The 22164-nt window shown below is 45.4% G+C and overlaps 2 protein-coding genes and 1 long non-coding RNA gene across 4 annotated transcripts; 2 read left to right on the forward strand and 1 right to left on the reverse strand.

Annotated features, from left to right (window-relative positions):
- Window positions 1–2284: 2284 nt before the first annotated feature.
- On the forward strand, window positions 2285–3578 carry SPATA19 (spermatogenesis associated 19). 2 transcript variants are annotated; one of them, XM_071769214.1, is made up of 6 exons: window positions 2285–2415; window positions 2488–2562; window positions 2764–2856; window positions 3070–3131; window positions 3259–3358; window positions 3480–3578. In XM_071769214.1, the coding sequence occupies exons 1-5, from the start codon at window positions 2353–2355 to the stop codon at window positions 3350–3352; spliced, it is 387 nt and encodes a 128-aa protein (XP_071625315.1). In that variant the 5' UTR covers window positions 2285–2352; the 3' UTR covers window positions 3353–3358; window positions 3480–3578. The 2 variants fall into 2 exon arrangements, with proteins under 2 accessions (XP_071625315.1, XP_071625316.1); XM_071769215.1 differs by having other exon boundaries at window positions 2289–2415; window positions 2506–2562.
- A 2127-nt stretch (window positions 3579–5705) lies between these two features.
- Window positions 5706–16282, forward strand: LOC139807810 (E3 ubiquitin-protein ligase RBBP6-like). Its single transcript, XM_071769213.1, has 10 exons — window positions 5706–5957; window positions 8410–8500; window positions 10004–10073; window positions 11387–11431; window positions 13187–13275; window positions 13378–13474; window positions 14250–14389; window positions 14627–14796; window positions 15404–15507; window positions 16073–16282. The coding sequence occupies exons 1-10, from the start codon at window positions 5792–5794 to the stop codon at window positions 16280–16282; spliced, it is 1182 nt and encodes a 393-aa protein (XP_071625314.1). The 5' UTR covers window positions 5706–5791.
- On the reverse strand, window positions 16044–18088 carry LOC139807811 (uncharacterized). Its single transcript, XR_011730691.1, has 4 exons — window positions 17968–18088; window positions 17441–17581; window positions 16886–16998; window positions 16044–16395 (listed from the first exon to the last, which is right to left on the reverse strand). It is a non-coding gene; the product is annotated as an uncharacterized lncRNA (long non-coding RNA).
- Between the last annotated feature and the right edge of the window lie 4076 nt (window positions 18089–22164).

Here is a 22164-nt window from a genome sequence, read left to right on the forward strand (position 1 = left end):
TTCCCACATGCACTTTAAGGCCAAACTTTATCTCCACGGGGCCGGCAGAGGGCAGGCAAGGGATGCTCCCATAGCCCTGGGGGGATGCGGGACCCTCTGTGGGGCTCTTTGGGCTCTGGTCCCTTTGCGTTTCCCTCCTGGGGAAGCTCTGTAGAAATCCTTCTGGAAACACTTGCGTTGCCATGAGTTTCTTGAGCCATCCTTTGGGCATTCAGAGATCCCTGGATGCCCTGGGGGAGCATCCCCTGGGGTGGCAGCATCCCTGACTCTCCCAGGGGAGCATCCCTAGCTCCCTGAGGAGACTTTTTAATCCCCTTGGATAGGTTTGTAGACTCTCTGATCCCTTGTAGACCTCCATAGGTAGCTCTTGATTTAACTCCCACCTAACTCCATAGTGTTTTCCCCTAAGGCAGGATTTCCTTCTGGACCTACCAGGTCTCTGGTTGCGTGGGATAACTTTTTTTTTTTTTTTTCCTCTTTTTTTAAGAAGAATTTCTTGCCTATGGATATATAGACCATCCAACCTCGTTTCCATTTCTCGAATGTCGAGTATTAGGATGTATAACACACGTTAGGGTGCTCTTTGGTGCTGTTTCAATGGTAACCAGTGGAACTGACTTTTTAAAATCACAATAACAATAAAAGAAACTTCGGCGCCGCTGGTTCCATGATGTTTGTCCTTGTGACTTTTTTTTTTTTTTCTTCTGCTGTTTATTTTATTTTTTTTTTTTTAATTTCTACTAAAAAGTAAGTAGCCATCAGCTGCTGGATCTTTTTGGTGTTGGTTTTCTTCCTGATTTGTGCACTGCAAACCTTTGGCTGCTGTAAGCTGGGCAGGCTGTGTGTGTCACAGGTTGTTAGTGGGTCTTGGGGGGGGAGGGGGGGAGGGTTGAGTCACTTTTGGTTTGAAAACTGCACACAGCAAAAATAGATATAAGCATTTGGAGGGGAGCCCAGATGGCAACTTAGAGGGTTGGTTTTTTTGTGGGGTTTTTTTTGTTTGTGGGGTTTTGTTTGGTTTTTCTTTGGTTTTTTTAACTTTCAGGTATGTTCCTCAGAAGAAAAATAAATGGAAAAAAAAAAAAAAAAAAAGAAACGAAACGCTATTTTTTCAGTAAGCTCTTTTTTTCTGTAAATGATTTACAAATAAATCTGACATGATGGTGCTCTACCAAAGCCTTATAAGAAACTTATTCCACACTCTCTATAATCTCTCTGTATCTGTATTGTTGCTCTCGGCCTCAGTGCTCCCAAGGCTGATAAAATACCAGCAGGAGGGACTGGTGGTGGCACATCCAGCACCACAATCCCTGGGAATGACCTGGAGCTACTCCAGGACCTCGGGGAGAGGAAGCCAAATTTCAGCATCACTCCCCAGCTGTGTGATGAGGGGCACAAAATGAGGGGAGGGGGGGTCCCTCACCCCAAACTCTCCTTTCGACTGGGTGCTAGCCTGCCCTCAGCAGGTAACTGAGACCTCTCTGGGAGTTCTGCCCACTCCTCCTGGCCCATGCACTGCCCGGGCAAACTCAGAGCTCCTCTTTATAAGGGGGTTAAAGCCCCACTGACACACTCCCCCCCCAAAACTCAGTGGAGGTTTTACATCTTCCAGCTCAACCCGACCTCCACGGCACTTGGCCAAGGCAGCCCTTCCCCTTCCCCATCCTCCCCGGGGACAGCCTGGAGCTGGGTCTGCTTTGATAGCTCTAAGCAATAATCCCACTCTGCCAAGAAAGTTGGGGTCCCTTTGGCTCTTGGACTGTTGCCAGTTAATGAGTTTAAACGCTTCAAATGAGCCAACAAAAAAAATGGGAAGAAATGAGAGTTTGAAGCCCTGCCTTACTGGGAGTAGCTGGTCCCTAGGTCTCTGCCTGTTGGGATTTTTAAGGCCTGCTGAGTACTTATCAGTTTATCACTGGTAACATTGCATGTTCATAGATTGACTTTTTTTTGGGGGTTTGTTTGGGTTTGTTTTGGTTTTTTTTTTATAATTTTAACCCACTCTTAAGAAATTCTGGCAGCGTTGCAATGTTACGTCCAGCTAGCCATGCTGTAGGAGAATGATGGGTTTTGGACTCTATTAACTTGCTCCTCATGTAACATTACCCTGCTTCAGAAATGTTTTGTATTTTGATATAAATAAACATTTGCTAAAAAAAAAAAAAAAAAAAAAAAAGAATAATAATTTAAAAAAAAAAAAAAAAAAAAAAAAGAGGACTTGGTGTCATTGCTTTGGGTCTGGGGGGGGGGATTGTCTGTTGTCCCCGTTGCTGTGGGGCCCCCAAGAAGGAATGTGGGTGCTGGTTCCAGCTCTGACCCAACAATGTGCTGGGTTGGGGACGGGGTGGCAGGATGATCATTGCCACCTGGCTGTCCTATATCATGGCACGGAAACGGATCGGTGCTCCCGTCCCGGTAAGTGGTGTGGTAAGAAAGGGGTTTTCCTGTGGGGACTTTGTGTCAGGTTTCCCACCTTCTCCTGCCCAGCATCCACCTCTTTTCCAGGGTATCCCTGCAGTCCAGGTGGGAATGATCTCTCGGGTGGAACGGTGGCTGCACGAGGTAAATGCATCACCAAATGCTGATGGTGCCAACCCAGGGGAGCCCAGGATTTAAATCCAGGGAGGTTTTTCCCAGGATTTAAACCCAGGGGGGGTTTTCCCAGGATTTCATGCTGAGGTTGGGGCTCAGGATGTTAAAACCTGGTCCCCAGTGAGCCAGCCTGGGTGCCTTTGGCTTATGGGGGCTTTGCTGCCTTTGCAGGTCCAAGATGGGACTCTCAGGTTCCTCCGGTGGATGCTGCTCGGTGTGGTGGCACCGCAGGTCGAGTCCACCTCAGCTCCTCCAGACCCACAGGTTGGGATCCATGGGGCTGTGGGGCTCAGTGAGGTGCAGCTGGGTGGTGCTGGGGATGCTCTCAGAGGGTGCTTTGGGGTTAAACACCTCCCCTGGGTGAGAAACCTTCCTGTTTGCACCTTTGGAGGCCACAAGCATCACCTACCTCGTGTCTGTGCCACCACCAGGTCCTGTCCCTTGGCTCCTGAACACCTTGTCCCCCTTTGCTTTTAGCAGGACGTGTCTCTCACGGCTCCACTCCTGCTGGGGGACAGGACCACGGCTCAGCTCTCAAGGTAAAAGCCCCCTGGTGCCCACTGGGACGTGCTGGGATTCTGGTTGATCCTGGTGGAAAGCCACAGCTCCTTGGCTGCTTGCCTGGGGCAGGGTTCCCTTGCACCCCCTAACCTCAGCTTGCTGCAGCACATCCCCCATGGTGCACCAAGCCACACAGATGGATCCACAGATGGACACTGGAGTGGACACTGATGCCCAAGTCCTGCTGTCAGGAGAGTAGTAGGAGGTAAGAAAGCCCCAACCCCATCTGCTGGGAGGCCCAGCATCCCACTCCAGCCTCTGCAGCAACTTCCCTTTTTCATCCCTCTTTTATCCAGGTTGATCCTCTCTTTTCTCTCCTTTCCCAGCTGCCTTGATGAACTTCACCACCTTTTTGGTACTGATTCATCTGGAGGCACTTCCTCTGCCAATAAATGTCCTCCTTGGAACATGTGCCTGGTCCAGGACTCTGTGGGGTTTGGGGTTTGATTTGGGTTTGTGTGGTTTGTGGTGCTTTGTGTCTGGTCTGTGAGGTTTGGTGTTTGGGATTTGGGTGTTGGTGCTTGGTGTGCTGTGCCACAGTCTCCAGCCTTACTGGTGGTGGTGCCAGCTCAGCTGCTCCCAGCACTGGTGGACATGAGAACCCAGGAGTAGAATCATAGAATTTTCAGGGTTGGAAGGGACCTTTAAGATCCTCCAGTTCCAACCCCCCTGCCATGGGCAGGGACACCTCCCACCAGCTCAGGTTGCTCAGAGCCCCATCCAGCCTGGCCTTAAAAACTTCCAGGGATTGATGGGGCTCCCACCACCTCTCTGGGCAACCTGGGCCAGGGTCTCACCACCCTCATGGGGAAGAACTTCTTCCTAACATCCAGTCTAAATCTCCCCTCCTCCAGTTTGAATCCATTCCCCCATGTCCTGTCACTCCCTGACATCCTATAAAGTCCCTCCCCAGCTTTCTTGTAGCCCCCTTCAGATAGTGGAAGGCTACAGTAAGGTCTCCTTAGAGCCTTCTCTTCTCCAGACAGAATAATCCCAACTCTCTCAGCATGGGCCCACTTCTCCTGCCTGTCCAGATCCCTCTGGATGGGATCCCTTTCCTCCAGCATCTCAGCCACACCACAGAGCTTGGGGCCAGCAGTGAGGGTGCACTCAATGCTGCTTCCCATGTTGCTGATGAAGATGTTACACAGGACTGATCCCAATACTGATCCTTGAGGGACTCCACTTGTCACTGACCTCTACCTGGACATGGACACGTTGACAGCCACTCTTTGGGTGCAGCCATCAAGCCAGTTCTTAATCCCCCCAGTGGTCCATCCATCAAACCCACATTTTATCAGCTTGGAGAACAGGATGTCATGTGGGACATAGTTGGGGGCTTTGCTCGGGTCCAGCTAAGGGATGTTGGGTGCTCTCCCCTTGTCTGTTGATGTTGGGACCTTTTTGTAGAAGGCCACAAGATTTTTCAGGCCTGATTTGCCCTTGCTGAAGCCGTGTGGATTACACCCAGTCAGCTCCTCATTATTCTTCTGCCTTAGCAGTGCCTCTGGGAGGATCTGCTCTATGATCTTACTGGGCACTGACTGGCCTGGAGTTCCCTGGATTTTCCTTATTTCCATTTTTGCAAATGGGGGTTATGTTTCCCCTTTTCCAGTCACTGGGGGCTTCACCAGACTGCCATGACTTGTGGAAATTTTGGCAACCACATCTGCCAGTTCCCTCAGCACCCGGGGGTGGATCCTAATGGGTCCCATGGACTTGAAGAGGCCACCTTGACCACCCCCAGCATCTCTATCTCTGGTATCCCCTGGAGCCTCCAGCCCCTGGGCAGATTCAGGACTGTGGGATCATGGTTCCTGACAGAGGGGCTTTCAAGATTTTTAAAGACCAAACTGACTCCAAAACTCATCAGGAGGAAAACTGGGCAGTGTCCTGTCAACTCCCATGACAATTGTGCTTTTAGCCCAGGGCTCCCATGGTATCTCAAGAGCTGAATGTCTGTCCTGGAATATCTTCTTCCAGTTAAAGGCAGAGTTTTCCCTCTTAATTTCAAGGAATACTTGGAATTCAATCTTCCCTTTAGTCTGAAATCATTCAGCAATTCCATTTCTAGCTTCACCTTCCCTGTTAGAAAGCTGCTGAATGAACAAGTTTAATGCAGATTTCTACTCTACTTTCCATTCCTTTTTCCACCCCAAGTGTCACTGGATCTGTAGGCTTTGCTGTTCTCTGAACCCTTACTCTACCCCTAATAGGGTTTTAGGGTTGGAGACACCTGTCCATGTTGGAATTTTGTTGAATGAGCAAGTTTAATACAGAATTCTACTCTACATTCCATGCCTTTTTTTCCACCCCAGTGTCACTGGATCTGTAGGCATTGTGGTTCATAAAACCCTAAAACTAACCCTAACCCACCCTAACACTAACCCTGACCCCTAATTCTAACCCTCATTGTGACAACAGCTGCACCAGCATCCTGGAGGGTGCCAGGATGGGGGGGACAGCAGGAACAGCAGCACCCCAGGGTGGTGCCAGGCTGGCCTTGAGGTTGTTGGGATGGAACACCCCAGGTGGAATGCTGAGGTAGTGGCCATAGCAACCAGGTAATCCTGGAAGCATTGTGTGAGAGGGACAGAGTAGGTCCAAGCTGGGCTGCGAGTGCCTCTCCCTGAGCACCATGTCGTGTGTCCATTACAAGTTCTTCTCCAAGCTCAACTATTCTACTGTCACTTTCCATGGCCAAAACATCTCCCTGCGTGACCTCAAGCGCCAGATCATGGCCCGTGAGAAGCTGAAGGTGACCAGATGTGACCTGCAGGTCACCAATGCCCAGAGTAGAGAAGGTGTGTGGGGGGCACGTTTTCTGGTGGGCTGGGATGTCCCCAGATGCAGAACCTCAGGGACCTCCCAGCTGGTGGCAGTGCAGACCCCACTGCAGCACCCAGGCTCTGCTCCTCATGCCTCATCCTCCCAAAATCTGGGTCAGCCCAGGGACCACCCTGCCAGCATCTGGGGGGACCAGGAGGGTGGCAGTGCCAGGGATGGAGCGGGGTGGGAAGCAATAAGGGTGTTCATCAAAATCTGTGACTTGTGTTAAAGGCTTCAGGAGAGGTGTTCTTCTTGGAGCTGCTCTTCTGGCAGCTGCCTTTAGGTTGGTGTTTTGGAGGTTGAACTTGAAGTGGTCCATGTGTGACACGGAGTTCTTAGAGAAGTTTGGTTCCCTGGAGGGAAGGGAGTGAGGAGGCAAAGGGAGGGGGACAGAGAAGGCAGAGGGGGAGGACAGGGGTTGGACTCGATGATCTCTGAGGTCCCTTCCAACCCAGCCTATTCTATAAAAAAAAAAAAAAAAAAAAAAAGACAGAGAAGTCAGAGGGGGGAGGACAGAGGAGGCTGAGGGGGGGGACAGATGAGTAACAGAAGGGGAGAGAGAAAGAGAAAACAGAAAAAAAGAGAAATCAGGGGAAGAGAAAGAGAGGGACAGAGGCAGAGGACAGTGGGGGACAGAGAAGGGGGAGAAAGAAAACAGAGAAAAAGAGAAAAGGGACAGAGTTAAATAAAAAAGGCTGGAAAAGCAGAGGGGTCAGGGGAAGGGAAAAGGAGAGAGGGGAAGGGAAAAGGGGAGAGGGGAATGGAAGAGAGGGATAGAGAGAAGGCAGAGAGGGGAGGACAGAAGTCAGAGGGGGGGGGTGGACAGAGAAGGCAGAGAAAGGGGACAGAGAATGAGAAAACAGAGAGAAAAAGAGAAAAGGGACAGAGTAAAATAAAAATCATGGAATGATAGAGGGGGACAGGGGAAGGGAAAAGCAGAGAGGGGAAGGGAAGGGAGGGATACAGAGAAGGCAGAGAGGGCAGGACAGAAGTCAGAGGGGGGTGGACAGAGAAGGCAGAGGAGGGGACAGAAGAGGTGTGTGTGGGGAAGACGAGGCAGAGAGGGGGACAATGAGGAGGGGGGGTAAGAGAGGAGAAACAGAAGGGGAGAGAGAAATAGAAAGAAAAAAAGAGAAAAAGGGAGGGACAGAGGGAGAGTAAAAAAAGAGGGTCAGAGGAAGAGAACAGTGGGGGACAGAGAAGGCAGAGAAAGGGGACAGAGAATGAGAAAACAGAGAGAAAAAGAGGAAAGGGGCAGATACTGCTTTCAAAGACAGCACATAATGCTTTATAGGAATTTGCAGTATCTTGGGTATCAAAGAGCTGTTCACCAGGGTTCTTTCCTAGATTTGACTTCTTTTCCAGGCAGACTCTGGCCTAAGAAAGAGTCTTGCTTTTGCTAAACAATCCAACCATGTTCACAGGTGCCAATTTACAGCACACTCCCACGTAGGTTATATGATTTTATTGATTCTTGATCAAACTGACACAAGGATCAACTACGGGTACAACCCCAAAAACGGCTTGGGGACAACAGCTGCACCAGCACCCCAGGGTGGTGCCAGGATGGGGGGGACAGCAAGAACAGCAGCATCCCAGGGTGGTGCCAGGCTGGCCTTGAGGTTGTTGGGATGGAACACCCCAGGTGGAATGCTGAGGTAGTGGCCATAGCAACCAGGTAATCCTGGAAGCATTGTGTGAGAGGGACAGAGTAGGTCCAAGCTGGGCTGTGAGTGCCTCTCCCTGAGCACCCTGTGCTGTGCCCATTACAAGTTCTTCTCCAAGCTCAACTATGTTACTTAATATTAGAGATTATCATGGGTTTGCAGTGCTCAGTATGTATTTCAGATGGAAGATTAAAGAGGAGAGACACCACTTAAGTTTGAGCCAATTCTGCTTCTTACTTGTGAAATCCAGCTCAAACTCCATCCCCAACACCCCAGACCCTAGAATTCCATGATCCAGAGTCTAGCACTGCCACTTTTGGTGCCATGTAAATGTAAAAAGCACTGAGCCTGTGAGTAGTATGGATGAAGTAGTGGTCAGAAATGGGAGAAGTCTGTGTCTTGTCAGTCCTGAGCATCAGCAGTGCTGGTGAATCATTTTTTATTTATCAGCTACGAAAACAAGGATGCAGGGGTTTCATGCCATGGCCAGATGCCTGTTGTGTTGCAGGGTCCAACTGGTCAGTCTTTGGATTCTGGTTCATTCAGGGTTGGGTTTCCTGGGATTTGTTTTCATCTTTAAATCTATTGGGTTCTGTACCAAACAAGGAAAATCAGCTTCAGCTCAGCCAGGACCTCCTGCTCCAGCAGACTCGAGTGACTTCGGAGCTCCTTTTGCTGTCCAACTATTTTAAGTTCATTTAATTCCTTGCCAATGTACACTCTTAACTGACTATTTTTTCTGTATTTATGTTGGTTTTAGAATACACAGATGATAATATGCTAATTCCTAAGAACTCATCAGTAACTGTTAGAAGAATCCCAGTTAAAAATACCAGCAAAACAAATGTTCTGTAAGTATCCACAAAACATTCTGGGGGTTTTTTTGTAACTTTTTTTATGGGTATTGGCTTACAGAGGCATCCAGATGGTGTCTGGAGTCTTTTCATCCTAGCTACTGGGAAAAGAGATGTTGAACCTCAAAAATTAGAAGTTTCACTGAGAAGGGATTCCAATGAGTTTTCTAAAGACAATGTCCTTTTCAGGCAAAAGTAAAAGAACAATATTCAAAAGTATTGCCTTCTGTGCAAGTGTGAGGAAAGGGTAATCCCTTCCAGCCCTAAAACTCAAGAATCCCTTTAGTTTGGCCCCAAATGTTACTTGTCACTATTCTAAGGCTTATAAAAATATATATAAATCTTAAGATTTATGGAGGACATCTACACATGGAATCCTGGCACAACAATTATTTCTGTCATCTAAGTGTTCACCCAGCCCCCTTCTCTATCTGCTCCATTTGTACTCTTTGAATGGTCATCTTTTCAACTGATTTAAAACTGGACCTCTGCACCACAACCAGCACAAACCATTAGCTTGTGGTTTTGCCATAGCTTTCTGATGTTGGTCCTCAATGAACAAATAGGGACAGCAGCACCCTGGTACCCAGGAAACAGAAAACCCTGAGCTCTGAGGTGCCTCTCCTTGTAAACCATCACTGCAGTAGCTGCTGCAGAACTTTCAAGGCCCTGCCTGTTAATTCTGGACTCCACAGCTGTGTGCTTGTGATCGTGGCTCAGTTTGGAGGGGCATAATATAAATATATATGAGCATATATGTTCTCTGGTCAATGCATCCTGTTTCTGGTTGCATGGCCTGAAATGAGAGGTCAGATGCTGCTGGCATCAATGATTCAATAAATACCTGTGTGTGTGTATCAGTAAAAAATGGCACTGCTGGTCCATTCTTTAAAATAAACCAATTTTCTGAGCTTTCTGGAAATATTTCAGACACAACAGGTAGGGTAATGTTTGGGAATCATGAACGGGTGCTGCAGTCAAGGAGAAACCTTCCAAACTGCATTACTGACTTTGTAGTGTGTTTTGCAGGGTAAATCTTCTTCTATTTCCTCATTTTCCTGATGTGTGCTGCTGTAATTGTGAGCATGATGGTTCTACCAGTGGCAGGAAGCACAAGCCTCTCTATTTGGCCATGAATTTTATAGCAGTCCTTTAGTTGCTGCTGCTCGTGGGACCATTGGGATGATGGATGGTTTGGTTTTTTGGCTGTGGTCCCATGACCACATGTAGCATGCAGATACTTCTCCAAATAACTGAGGAATTCCTCTGAACCTTTCATGTTCTTAGAAGCACTTGTGACAGTGGTGAAATGTGATTTCTGGAGGTTTTTTATTCACTAAGAGCTGAGGTATGCCCAATTTTAGTGTGCAAATAACTTTCCCCATTGGCCAGAATATCAGCACATATCTGATGTTCACATTTTAGACTCTATTTTCACTAATTAAGGTTGAGTGCAAGTGCTTTAATTGAAGCTCTGATCACCTTTATTTGTTCTTCTAGAAGCAGATCAGAACCAGTGAGTGGAACATCCAGAAGGCAGATGGAGGCAGTGAGTGGAGCACCAAAAGCTGTATGTAAAAACACAGTTTCACACTTCCTACATTTCCTTCTAAACAGTGTAACCTTGTATTGATTTTCCAAATGTTAATTCCATATATTTTCCATTAAAACACAGTTGCTGTTGTAAAGACAATATATTTGATTCAACATAGCAAAACAGTAATGCCCTCATTTGCACAGGGTTCTTCTGGCTAATATTTATTGAAAATATTAACAAAATCCACTGTTATTGTTAAACTTGGGACTTTTTAACTTTCCATTCAACCTAATACTGAAACCACCATATCCTAAACATTTTGAGGACAGTTCTGTGCCACTAAATCCTTCCTTTTTTTGTCTGTAAATAATTTCTTCCCAAAACTGTCTAATTGAAGTAAAACAGTTTGGATCCCTCTGAGTACACAGACATCTTCAATAGATTGCCATCAATTTATCTGTCCCTGCTTGCCAAGGTGGGATTCTTCAGTTCTGCAGGTGATTTTTGGACTTTTAACAGATAAAGCCATCCAGTTTAATAGTGTGCACATGAAAATACCTAAAGCCCTGTATAAATTTTGGCACAAGATTAGAGCCTGGTGCCTTTGTGTTTAAAAGCACTGTCAATCCTCTCACTTTTGCCTGCAGGATATGTTTTTATCTGGATGCTTCAGCATTGCCTGCTGCATCCATTTCTCCAAGGTTCAGACTTTCTTTTCTCAGTTGTTATTGACACTGGGAAAAGTGGCAGCATTTTTCTACAGCTTTGAAAGCACCGTCCTGCTGCTAAAATATGAATAAGGAACACAAGGAAATACCTGACTGGTAATGGTCTAGGTGTTGATGGGGTGGAAGACAGTATGTAACTCTGCATCCCAAAATAATCCTTGTAGTGTAAAAATGACTAAATGCTTTTTTGAATTTTATTTTTCATCTGGATTTTTAAGTAGAACTACTGGAGTGGGATGAGGCATTACACTAACCCCCAATTATTGGTTTTGACTGCTTAAGAAACTGTTATGAGATTATGGAAATTCAACTGTGCCTGTATTCTTCCCAAAACAGGGCCTCTGATGCTCAGGGAGTAATATTGGGTAATATTTCAAATTAAATACTTTCTCTGTGTATATCTAAAAGTCCTGAATCTGACATTGGTAATTCTGGTACTGAGCAGTTTGAATTCCTTTCTGTCCCTCACTGTGAGTGGGAGTTAGTGTAGTGTGACCCTAACAATTCACAGAATTAATTTATGCCAACTATGTTCTTAGGATTTTATCTAATTAAGATGGATTAATTATTTCTTGTATATTTACACTCCTGTTTTTTTCTTTTTTTTTTTGTGAACAGATTAGTGACTCCTCTGCACCTCTTTCTCTGGCCCAACTTATTGAGGTATATGTAGAGTCTTGTCAAATACTTTAGAAAAACAAAAAGGAATCTTTGCTTTGTTATTTTAAATCTTATGCTGTGATCCATAGCTGGATAACTCTTGATATGTGACCAAAACTTTGATTTTTAATAATCTGATGTATTTGTTTTAACTTTACAGTATGTTCCTATTTTGATCCTAATCTATCAAGGATAATTTCCAACTTGGTAAAACAGGAGGGGGAGTACCTGATCAGCCTCAGGGGAATCCTGCAGTATTCCTCATCTTCAAGGCACAAGGCATCCCTTCAGAAGCTGTTTACCATCACTGTTTTGTTAATTTTGTGCTGGAAACACAACTTTTGTGGAGTAGTTGAGTTGGCTGTAAGTTCTGGACATATCAGTGTGTCTGCAACACTCAAATTAGGGGTGTTTCTGTAACATGGACAATTAGACAACTATTTTTTGCTTTCTGGTCACTCTTGTTATAGATCCACTCTTCAAAGGATGAACAGTGTCATGAATTGTAGCCTTCATACAGTGGCTAGCAGCACACTTTATTTTAATTTTTTTTTTTTAATGCACACTCTGTTCATAGTGTAAGTGAACCTAGGAATTTTTAGGAGTGTTTTGTGTGGCTTGTTAGCAGATGTGACTTTCTGGAACTGTTGTCACGTTGTGTTTTACTGTGGAACTTCTGCCACAGTTGCTCAGCAAGGTGTTGGGCTGGGAAAGCACCAGTGATTGCCCTTGTGAAAAGGTGAAATGCTCACCAGTGAAATGACTGCTACTGAAAGGGCCAAAGTTTGGAGAAGTCAGGGCCTGATGCAGAGGAGCTGTTTTTTTCTTCTGAAAATTTACGTTGGAGTTCATGTCCAAGAAAGAGAAATCTTTTCCTGCTGGAAACCTCTCTCACCACAGAAATTAAGGAGCGTGCAGGAATAACCAGGGGAAGTGTCCTTTTGGAAGGAAGCCACCAAAAGAAAGTGCTCTTCATTAGTGCTGTCTCTAAAGGTGTTCTTAGTGCCACAAACTCATATGCAGCTTTATTTTAAAATGTGAAACCTGGCCAAGTGATGACCACGTTTGATCTGTTGAGAAAATGGCAATATTTCAGAAAAACACAGAAGCACAAGATGAAGTGGCTCAAAACAGTTGTTTTAACTCTTCAGTGCAGATTGGCTTAGCATGGAGGTAATGGATTTAAAATATTTCTGGATTATTATGATGTGGGAAATTCCATGTTTGAATCTTGGTCTATTCACAGTAAAGTGTTGGGTGGGTTTGGATGTGTTTTCTCTGAACAGATCTTGTTCATCCAAGTTAGTCAACTTTCTATGAAGTTTTCTGTAAATGGAAATAGAAATTATTTCATAGCTGTCAGTCTGGATTAGGTTACCACTGAGGAAAAAAAGTGTGTATGAGGAAAAAACAGCTCTGTATGAAATTTATGAAATTTCTTAGTTGGTTTTGTGAATGGTAGCATAGAAAGCCAAAATACACGTGGGTGACTGGAATGACAGCTGCTTGGAGGACAAAAGAATTCATTCTCTCCCATAGACCCTGCTTTTATCTTGGGTTAGCAGGCCTAGGAGCACCACACCATGTCCTAAGGACTCCCCAGAACATCCTCAGGACCAGTGGTACTTTTGGATGTTTTCGTGACGACTCCACTCACGTTGTGCTGCTCTCTGCAGGATGGAGTCAGTGGGGTTGTCTTTGGCTGTTTGGGCTGAAATGTGGTTTTTAATGTGTGTCAAATCACTCCTCATTCAACAGACTGCTGATCTGGCTGGAGCCAATGCCTCTGAAGAGGACAAAATCAAAGCCATGATGATCCAGTCCTGCCGCTACTATGACCCAGCCAAGTAAGCATGGAAAATATTCCATCTTCTTTGAAGAGGATGGAAAAACTATGGAGATGTTTCAACACATGCACACCATTTTCTTTTTCCCCCAAAACCTTCTAGTTACATGAAGAACACCTTGGCTCCACCTCCCCCATCATATATTTGCTTTTGTTGTGGAAAGCCTGGCCATTATAGAAAGAACTGCCCAACAAATGGGGTAAGACTATAGGTGACTTCTGATATTACTCAGGTGTTCATTTTTTAGCTTCTGTAGCTCCCTAAAAAAAAAAAAAAAAAAAAAAAAAAAGACTACTCCTATTAAGAGTTGTTCATCGTTATATTAAATAAAAATGTCAGTATTGCCAAAACCTTCAAAATGCGAGGGAAACCTGGAATTATAAGTGTAAAATTCTCTTGTTTCTAGATAATATTGTGTCTGTGCATATTTTTATGTATGGTAGTATTACTGGAGATATTTCTGGTTTTATGTCTTTTTAATGACAGGTCAGTTTTCAGTATTTTGCCTTAAAACAAGGTGTTTCTGTTGAAACCATGCCTTGATTACACAAGTCTCTGGGTGCTTGTACCACTTAACATCAGTCAGTGAACACACAAGCATGAGATAAATTCAACCTTCATCTAGAGATGGGGAGGATAAATTTCCCCAGTGACTGACCCAGAGAACACAATGAATCCCTCACTCTGAATTGGGCTTTGGAGGAGAAGCCTATTTGTGTATCTTCTCCAACTGAGTAGTAAGTTAAGGGGTATTTCACCCTTAAGAAACCTGAAGTTAAGACAATGTTGAGCTCAATACACTGCTCAAACCTTTAGAACATCCTTGTTATTTAAAAAAAATAATTTAATTGGAGCAACCTTTGTGCTACGTAGAAGGAGGGGATTAAAGGTTTTTGCCGTGTAAAATAATAACTGAAATTACATTTTAAGGGTGGGGTTTGGATGAGATATGTCAGCATTTCTTTTCTTAACAGGGCCAAACTGTTGAGCCTGTTTCCAGAATTAAAAAAAGCACTGGAATTCCAAGGAGCTTCATGCTAGAGGTGAAAGATCCCAAAACAAAGGGAGCACTGCTGACAAGGACTGGGAAATACGCAGTACCAGTTATTAATGCGTAAGGATGGAGTTAACTGAACTGACCAAAAAGGGTACAAGAAAAACCAGGCAGAAATATCTGTGGCAAAAAAAGTAGTTGAAAATAAATAGCTATGTTTTAGCAGTCTAATGTGAGGCTAGCAGAATTCCATATTATCTTCATTTGATAAAAATTCAACGCTTGGAAAATTTTTCCCTTTAGACTTTAAAGACTTTTAAAAGTCTTTAACTTTTGTGGTTTTCCTCCCTCTTCCAGAGAAGCTTATGCTAGAGGAAAGAAGGAAAATCGTGCCTTTTCATCAGAAAAGCCATCACCATCCTTCTCTGATGATACCATTCCTGAAGAGTTCTTGTGTCCCATCTGCAAAGCTCTGCTGACTGATGCTGCTATCATTCCCTGCTGTGGGAACAGTTACTGTGATGAGTGTAAGTGTTCTTTGCATGTTTTAAGTCAAAATAATCACATGTGAGCTCCTGAGAGCAAAAATAGGAGATGACAAAGTTGCTTTGTTTGCATTTTCGTTTCACACTGAAGTCCACCCTTGAAAAGGACACTTGGTGTTGAAAAGAGGAAAAAAAAAGGAGAAAGCTCTTTGCTTTTTTTTAATGTGTCTAGTTAAATCCCATTTAAATAAGGGGGTGTATGGGCAGAGTGTGTAATTGTGCAAGTGATGACAGTCAGTGTAGTTTGTCCACAGCCCTTTTGTCTCACTAAATTCTACAGCCAGCTCTGGTGCCTTTCCACTGTGTTAAAAAAAAAAAAAAAAAAAAAGAGACTAAGAGAGTAGAAAGAAGGCTAAATGAAGCATCCAGGCACAGGCCCTTCTTAAATATTCTTACAATGAAATACCAAAACCATATTGTTATTTGCAACATCCTAGAAATTTTTTTGTCACACTATTGAGTATTTATATCTTGGTGCCGTGCATTGAAGGTCATATTCACCATATAACCACACAGGTGTTTTTAGGATTTATGAGAACACCAAAACCCCCCTGATTTGCTTCAATACTGTTTTGCTGATTCTACACAGGTATTAGAACAGCATTACTGGAGTCTGAAGAACACACCTGCCCAACCTGTCAGCAGTCAAATGTCTCTCCTGACACCCTGGTTGCTAACAAGTGCTTACGCCAGGTAATGTGATGACTTTTACATGGACTGTTTTGGAGAAATGCCTACTTGTAGAAAGCTGAAAGGGAAGAATTATATTCATTTATACCTCCTTACAGAAGGCTACATTGAGTAAGTTTGCATCCGGGAAAGAACAACCCCAGGCACCAGTACAGGTTGGGGACTGAGCTGTTGGAGGCTGCTTCAGTGTCTTCCCTGGAGACATTCAAAGCCCACCTGGAAATATTCCTGTGTGACCTCCTATGATCCTGTGATTCTAAGGCCATATTAATTTTCAAATAGATTACCTGTTTTCAGGGAAGCTCACAAGTGTTTAGAGATAACCTGACAAGTTCACACCATCCTCCTGTTTAATGTGATTGCTCCACTTTGAAATTCAGAGTTTACACTGAAGTACTTCAAATACAGATACTCTGAGCTCCCAGCCACAAACAGTGCTCAGTGTGATGTGTTTCACCATTTATAAGTTGATCTTTATTTTTTCAGATTGAGAGCACGGGTAGGAATAAAAGAGCAAATGCCATTTGCAGAGGGCTCTGTTCATTTCAAATCAGCTTTTTATTTCCAGCTAGTGAATAACTTCAGGAATGGAACTGGCTACACAAACAGGCTCAGGAAGAAGAGACAGCAGCAGCCACCCCCACTCAGGACTGGTTTCTCTTCCTCTTCTCTGGTGAGTGCCACTGAACTTCCCAGACCTTCCTCTTGGTTATTCAGCAGTTTCTGGGGTGAGAAGGTGAGGTTTCTGTCAGTGGATGTGCTGATTCTTATATTTTAGTGGAGTTCTTTTTCCAACTCTTTGCTTGTATTCCCAAGGGCTCTCAGGTTCCTGCAGCCTCTCCAAGTCTTCTTGGCCCCAAAGAGCAAGTCCCAACCACCAGTGGTAAGGAACTAGAAATAGAGAATTCGGGGTTTTTTTAAGTGATTTCAGATAAACTTAATGGGGTGGTTTTTTTTTTGTTTCCCCTCTCCCCACTCCATCAGGTCATCGAGTCAGTACCAGTACATTGTGCTCCACAGCTGGCCAAACACCCAGGGAAATGTAAGCATTCTCTAATTATATAATTATAATTCTAATTCTCATTCTCTAACTCTAAATGTAAGCTCTATAGATGACTACTTGGGACTTGCTAAACAAGGCCATAACACATAACTTTTATAGTGGCTGGGTTGCAATGAGAGAAGGATGCACAGGGAGCTGAGGAGAGCACAAGAGGGAATTACATCTGAAATGGCTTCATCTCAGCTGGCTCCAGCACAGGGGATCTCTGCTAACACTGAGATTAATTACAATGAAATTCCAATACATGATTGAAAAGAGGACTCTGGAAAAGAAAAGCTCTATGAGGAAGCCCTAATTACACAGAGAAATGAAACAAACCTGCAGGCTTTGATGGAAATCTGCCCTTTGGTTTCTGAATGAATAGGAAGAAGAAGAAATTGATCTCCCAGTAAAAATCAGGTTCCAGACTTCTTTTTAACAAATCAGTGGATCTGCATTGAACAAATGATTGGAAAAGTCAATGCTGTTGTTTTAGGACATTTTAAAATTTCTTCAGTTTAGTCCTCTCCAAATGGCCAAGCTGCTTTCTCTGAGCTGGAGGAAAAGGAGTCTTAGTTTTATCTATTACTGAAGTGTTCATTTAGTCCTTCCCTTTGGTACAGAGTTGTTCTAGCTGGGTTGTAAGGGTGCATTGTGTTTATAAAAGCTTAGAGATAAAACAAAACTCAGAATTTACAAAATATTGATAGCACCTCATGGTGTAGTTACAGTAAAGTGCCTCTGACATAACAAGAATGTCAAAGTGGGTTTTTTCCAATAATAACTAAAACAAGACAAAAGTAATTCTGAAATAGTCCCTAAAACATGCAGGAATTCTCAGCTCTTAGTGGGATGTTCACCTTTTGTATTTGCACACAATATATATTTTCTCACCTTGGCCAAGTTTTGTTTCTTAGAATTGTGATGAACACAGAAGTTTTTCTGTCCTGTAAGCAGGAACTTTGACAAGTTATCTCCTTGTTTGACTGGCACTGACATTATTTCTGTAGCTGAAAGAAGCTTTGATATCAGTACCTGGAGAAGAAAACAAAAAACCAGAAAGCTAAATCAAACTGGGGAGATTGTTTGGAATCAATTATTTGTTGTGTTGTTTGTTTTTTTTTTTTAAGGTCCAAGTCTCCCTCTGGTACAAACTCTTCTTCTCAAATGGAACCTCCCTTGAAAAAAATCAAGAAGGAGTAGCCAGCCTTTTTTTGTTCATGTTTCTAGTTCATGTTTGTCTTTGCTTCTAGAACATTTGTGAATTTTTTACTTGTTGTTTTCAAATAAAGCACCAGGTACCTTCTCTGTGTTTTTCTCTGGAGCTGCTAAACTGTCAGAGCACGTGGGCAAGAGCATGGGCAAGAACTTCAGCTGCTGTGTTCATGTTACAGGGAAGGGGCAGAGTGTTTGCACTTTACCTTGTCTGAGCAGAGAGCAACCAGGGGTTGGTCACTCCTCCTTCATCTTTCTCCTTTCATGTCTGCCTCAGGCTCTTTCTCCATCTGACAAGAAAGTTCCTTAAGCTGTAGACACAAAAACCCCACCAGAGAACATCCCCTCCCTGCTTCTCTGGCAGCTCTGCATCTCCTGAGAGCAAGAAAACCTTTTCAGATCAGCAGTGCTGTTTATGCTGCTACCCAAAGGGACCAAGATCAATCATAAAATCCTAGAACTGGCTGGGTTGGAAGGGACCTCAGAGCTCATCAAGTCCAACCCTTGATCCACTCCCCCCGTGGTTCCCAGCCCATGGCACTGAGTGCCACATCCAGGCTCTTTTGAAATATCTCCAGGGATGGAGAATCCACCCCTTCCCTGGGCAGCCCATTCCAATGCCTGAGCACCCTCTCCAGAAAGAAATTCTTTCTCATGTCCAACCTAAACCTCCCCTGGCACAACTTGAGACCTCTTGTGCCCTCTTGTCTTGCTGAGAGTTGCCTGGGAAAAGAGCCCAACCCCCCCCCTGGCTCCAACCTCCTTTCAGGGAGTTGGAGAGAGAGATGAGGTCTCCCCTGAGCCTCCTCTTCTCCAGCCTCAACACCCCCAGCTCCCTCAGCCTCTCCTCATAGGATCTGTGCTCCAGTCCCTTCACCAGCCCAGTTGCCTCCTTTAGACCTGCTCCAACACCTCGATCTCCTTCCTGAGCTGAGGGGCCCAGATGTGGGAATTGCAGTTTTTTCCTCTTTCCTGCTGCATTCCCTCTTCTGCTTCTCCTCATCCTCTTCGTCTTGGTATGATTCCTTCTGAAAGAGATCAAAGAAAACAGCTGGAAGGAGCAGAAAGAAGCATCTGCTTTATCATCCACTGACTGCTCTAAAAAGACTGTGTCTGCCTAAAGAAGAAGGAAGACTTTCTTGAGCTTTCTTGTAGAAGGCTTCCATGTGCCCAAGGAAATCTGAAGCAGCACAAAGAAATGCCTGAGGTCCTGAATCTCACCCCTGAGAAGCACTTCCCCACTTCAGCCCAGCAGCCTTTCAGTTACACCAAGACCCCAGCAGCTCCTGGATCTTCCTCCTTCCCTCCCCAGCCCCAGCACAGAAACCTCCCTGTCTTTCACAGAAAGTACCTCAGAATCCGAGGAAGAAGGCAACAAAAACCTGACTGATTTCTTCTTCTTTGCTGCCACATCTGGAAGGGAACCTACACAGCAGGGAAGAGGGGAGACACTCAGTGTTTGTATTTCACTCTGCTGCTCCTCAGCCCTCAAGCCCTGCATCCAGAAGATGTGCAGTGGTTCAGCTGAAGAAGGACAAACCCAGAAGTGAGTGTTATCCAAGCCCTGCCAGTGGCCAGCAGGATTCACCAGGAAAAAATGACAATCTCAGACATCAGGCAGCATCTTAATTAATGTTCATTTAATGTGTGTTGACTTCCAGTATTATTCCAGTGTATTTACTTCAGTTACACCAAGATCCCAGGAGCTCCTGGATCTTCTCCTACCCTCCCCAGCCCCACCATGGAAACCTCCCTGTGCCACCACCTGCCCAGTAAGCAAGGTGGCTGCTGTCACCATGGTCCCCATCGTGTTTTTATCAGCATTATCATCCAATATTCCTTGGCTTGTTTTTGTCTTTGCTTTACATTTATCAATATTACCAGCTGATCCTCCAGTCCCCCTCGGTGGGTTTATTAATATTGCCCTCTGATCTGCAGGAAGCAGCAGAGATTTATATTCCAGCCCCATCCCCAGCTCCTCCAAGCCCCGGTGCCATGTTTAATTAGATTTTTCTCCTTGGCTTAGGCAAACACAAATTGAGCTCCTGGTATCTCTCTGCTGTGTGCTGGAGCTGGTGCCTGGCTGAAGTGGACAAAATCCTCCATCACATTAATATTCTGGGGCTGGTGCACATCTTGAGGTGGTGCAGTCTGGGGGGGGGGGTTGGTGTTTGCTGCTGGGAGGTTGGTTTTTTTGACTAGTTTAAGCCCCTCTTTCATGGGGGTGGGAACTTAACCAGGCAGGGAAAGGGGTTTGCCCATGGGGGTCGAGGTGGCCAGGCTGAGGGCTGCTGCTGAGGGAGTCACCCAGGGTCTCCAGACCAGAAATCAGAAGCTGAGCTTGGAGCAGATGCTGCTGAACCTTCTCCCATTGCATCCTTCCCCTTCCTGCTGCTCTTCCCTTTTCTGGAAGGGTCCTTCTGGGCTGGGTTGTGTCCCAGTCCTTGTCTCCTAGGCAGGGGGCTGGGGTCAGGTGCTTGGTGGCAGCGTTTGCAGATCAGAGGGAAGGAAAATTGTTTATGCAAAGTTTGTCAGTTCCTCCAGGCATGAAGGGAAGCACTGATTGCTCTCCAGCTATCTCAAATCTTCTGCCAATTTCCAAGATTAATTTTTCCCCCTTACATCTTGCAAACATGTTTGGTGTTTGTGCTTTGGTTTCCAGCCTCACCATCCAGCAGATGCTTGGTTTTTATTATTTTTATTTTTTTTAATTTTAAATTCTTATTATTTTTGTTTCCTCCACCCTGGATTGGCTCTCCTGCCAGTGTCTCACACTCTGTGTGTTTCTCCTAGGGAAAACAGGATGGGATTTGCTCAAGGGATGCTCAGAGGGATGAAACAAGTCCATGGTGGTACCAGGATGACTAATAATGTATTTTTCCATCTGAGAAGTTGGTGGTTAATGCCCATTGCTCCCACCTCACCAGCACAGGGAGGTGAAAATATTGAGGAGGAGGGAGCTGGGCCCTTCTGGGCCAGCCTGGTGGGAACTCTGCACTATTTGCATCTTTCTGGTGAGTTTATGAATTATGCAGCCCCCACGGCACATCCAGAGGAACTGGCTGCAACATGCAAGTGCTGAGAAGTGAATTTATCTTTGTGTCTTATTGATTTATTTTCCTCTCCTCTTTTTTTTGCATTTTTGTGTTTGTTTGTTGGGGTTTTTTTTTTTTGGTTTTCTTTTTGTGGTTTGTTTGGTTTTTTTTTTTGAAAGTTCAGGCAGCCACAGTGGTGAGGAGGGGAAATCAGCTTAAGGTTCCCCCCCTACAGCCCATGTCATCCCTTTGGGGATCTCCACTGCTGGGATGAGAGCACAGAGCTGAGCATTGCTTTAGGGAGACCAACAACATCATCTGAGTACACTTGTTTTGGTGGAGCAGGAAAGTTTTACTCCTCTGAAACAGGAGCCAGGCTGTGAGGAGACTTCACTCAGCACGTTCTTCCTCATCTGGGGAGAAGCTCAGCCATCCATTATTGCATTTCCTTCATTGTCTCTTTGTCCATCCCTGCATCTACCCTTTCCACTCATTAACTCCACCATCTGCTCCTTCCCTTTCCAGGGAGTCATCCTCTGCCTGCATCTTCTCCCTCACATAGGGTCCTCTCCTCATCCCAGACCTCCAGGGCTCTGACCCTGGCTTGAGCTGGAAATTCAGGGCTCCAGCCAGAAGGAAGCTCCCAGGTCCCTTAGGGGTTTTCTTTTCCTTCTTATTATGGCTCTGAAGTGCTCACAGACCTGAGCAAGGAACAGGACCTGCTCCATGCCAGGTGATGGGCTCTGGGTACCACTCCCATCCACGCTCCACCTGCCTTCTCCTGCGTCCATGGGAGCACCCCCAGCTCCAAGGCCTCCCAGCTCAGCCCTTCTTCCTCCTGGGGCAGGAAAAGTTAGCAGAGATCCCCCAGCCAGCCAGCTGCCTGGAATTCCTGTTCCCTGGGGCTAATTATGGAACAACATCAGCTAAAAGTCAACATATGTTGTAAAAGGCACCATGTATCACTGCCTGGCAGTTCCTAACAATGTGCTGGTGTAACAGCTGCCAGGCTGCAATGCTCCAAAAACGAGTAACGTGTTGATTTATGGATATCAGAGCTGCCCCTACATTCCCCCACAGCCACATGTGCATTAGAGGACGGGCTGGTTCTCCAGCCTGGGGGGTGAGACAGCCTTGGCTGTGCCCAGGTGGCCAAGAAGGCCAATGGCATCCTGGGCTGGCTCAGGAACAGCGTGGCCAGCAGGTCCAGGGAAGGGATTCTGCCCCTGTGCTCAGCCCTGGGGAGGCCACAGCTTGAGTCCTGTGTCCAGTTCTGGGCCCCTCAGCTCAGGAAGGAGATTGAGGTGCTGGAGCAGGTCCAGAGAAGAGCAAGGAGGCTGGGAAGGGATCCAGCACAAGTCCTGTGAG

The sequence above is a fragment of the Heliangelus exortis genome, chromosome 26 (assembly GCF_036169615.1).
Source record: "Heliangelus exortis chromosome 26, bHelExo1.hap1, whole genome shotgun sequence".
NCBI classification, from domain to species: domain Eukaryota; kingdom Metazoa; phylum Chordata; class Aves; order Apodiformes; family Trochilidae; genus Heliangelus; species Heliangelus exortis.